The following is a 638-nucleotide window of genomic DNA, read 5'->3' as shown; positions in this document are numbered from 1 at the left end:
GTCTGTTGCTAAAACTGAGGAAATTGAAGATATGTGTTGCTTATTGAATTGGGAGCAGTTGAAAAACTCGGAGATGTAGTTGCAAGTCGTATTCGTGTGCGTTTACGTTTGCGACTTCTCTCTTTTTTTTTTTCTTCTTCCTCAACAGTGCTCGGCCACTTCTGCTCGAAACTGCTCGGCCATTTCGGCCAAGGCCATCAAAGCGTTTGATTCTGCCTGGTGCGTGTCATCGTGAAGCAATCATCAACACACGCGAGTGCACACCATCTGTGAGCGATCGTACATACCACCGGCCTGTCGCGCGTTCCCACTGGCGAAAGTCCGCAGCGAAGATCCACTCAAGGCATCACCACCGTCTTCAAAACACAAACAAAGTAATGTCCGCCAACAACAACGCCTCTACGCCCTTGCAAATGCTTCTGCGGGGCCACCACGCTAGGGTTAGGGTTAGGGTTAGGGTTAGGGTTAGGGTTAGGGTTAGGGTTAGGGTTAGGGTTAGGGTTAGGGTTAGGGTTAGGGTTAGGGTTAGGGTTAGGGTTAGGGTTAGGGTTAGGGTTAGGGTTAGGGTTAGGGTTAGGGTTAGGGTTAGGGTTAGGGTTAGGGTTAGGGTTAGGGTTAGGGTTAGGGTTAGGGTTAGG

The 638-nt window shown here is 50.0% G+C and overlaps 1 protein-coding gene across 1 annotated transcript in view; it reads left to right on the top strand.

Moving 5' to 3' along the window:
• The window catches only part of MONBRDRAFT_13105 (uncharacterized protein), a gene marked incomplete at both ends in the record, with an annotated part of 28,127 nt that extends 27,908 nt beyond the window's left edge, over positions 1 to 219 (top strand). The window contains one exon of the mRNA XM_001751007.1: positions 149 to 219. Within this exon, the coding sequence (XP_001751059.1) occupies positions 149 to 219 (71 nt within the window). The remainder of the gene's footprint in view (positions 1 to 148) is intronic.
• Between the last annotated feature and the right edge of the window lie 419 nt (positions 220 to 638).

The sequence above is a fragment of the Monosiga brevicollis genome, genomic scaffold, assembly GCF_000002865.3.
Source record: "Monosiga brevicollis MX1 MONBRscaffold_73 genomic scaffold, whole genome shotgun sequence".
Classification (NCBI taxonomy): Eukaryota; class Choanoflagellata; order Craspedida; family Salpingoecidae; genus Monosiga; species Monosiga brevicollis.
Note: the sequence above shows the minus strand (reverse complement) of the source record. Positions and strands in the feature narration are given on the sequence as shown.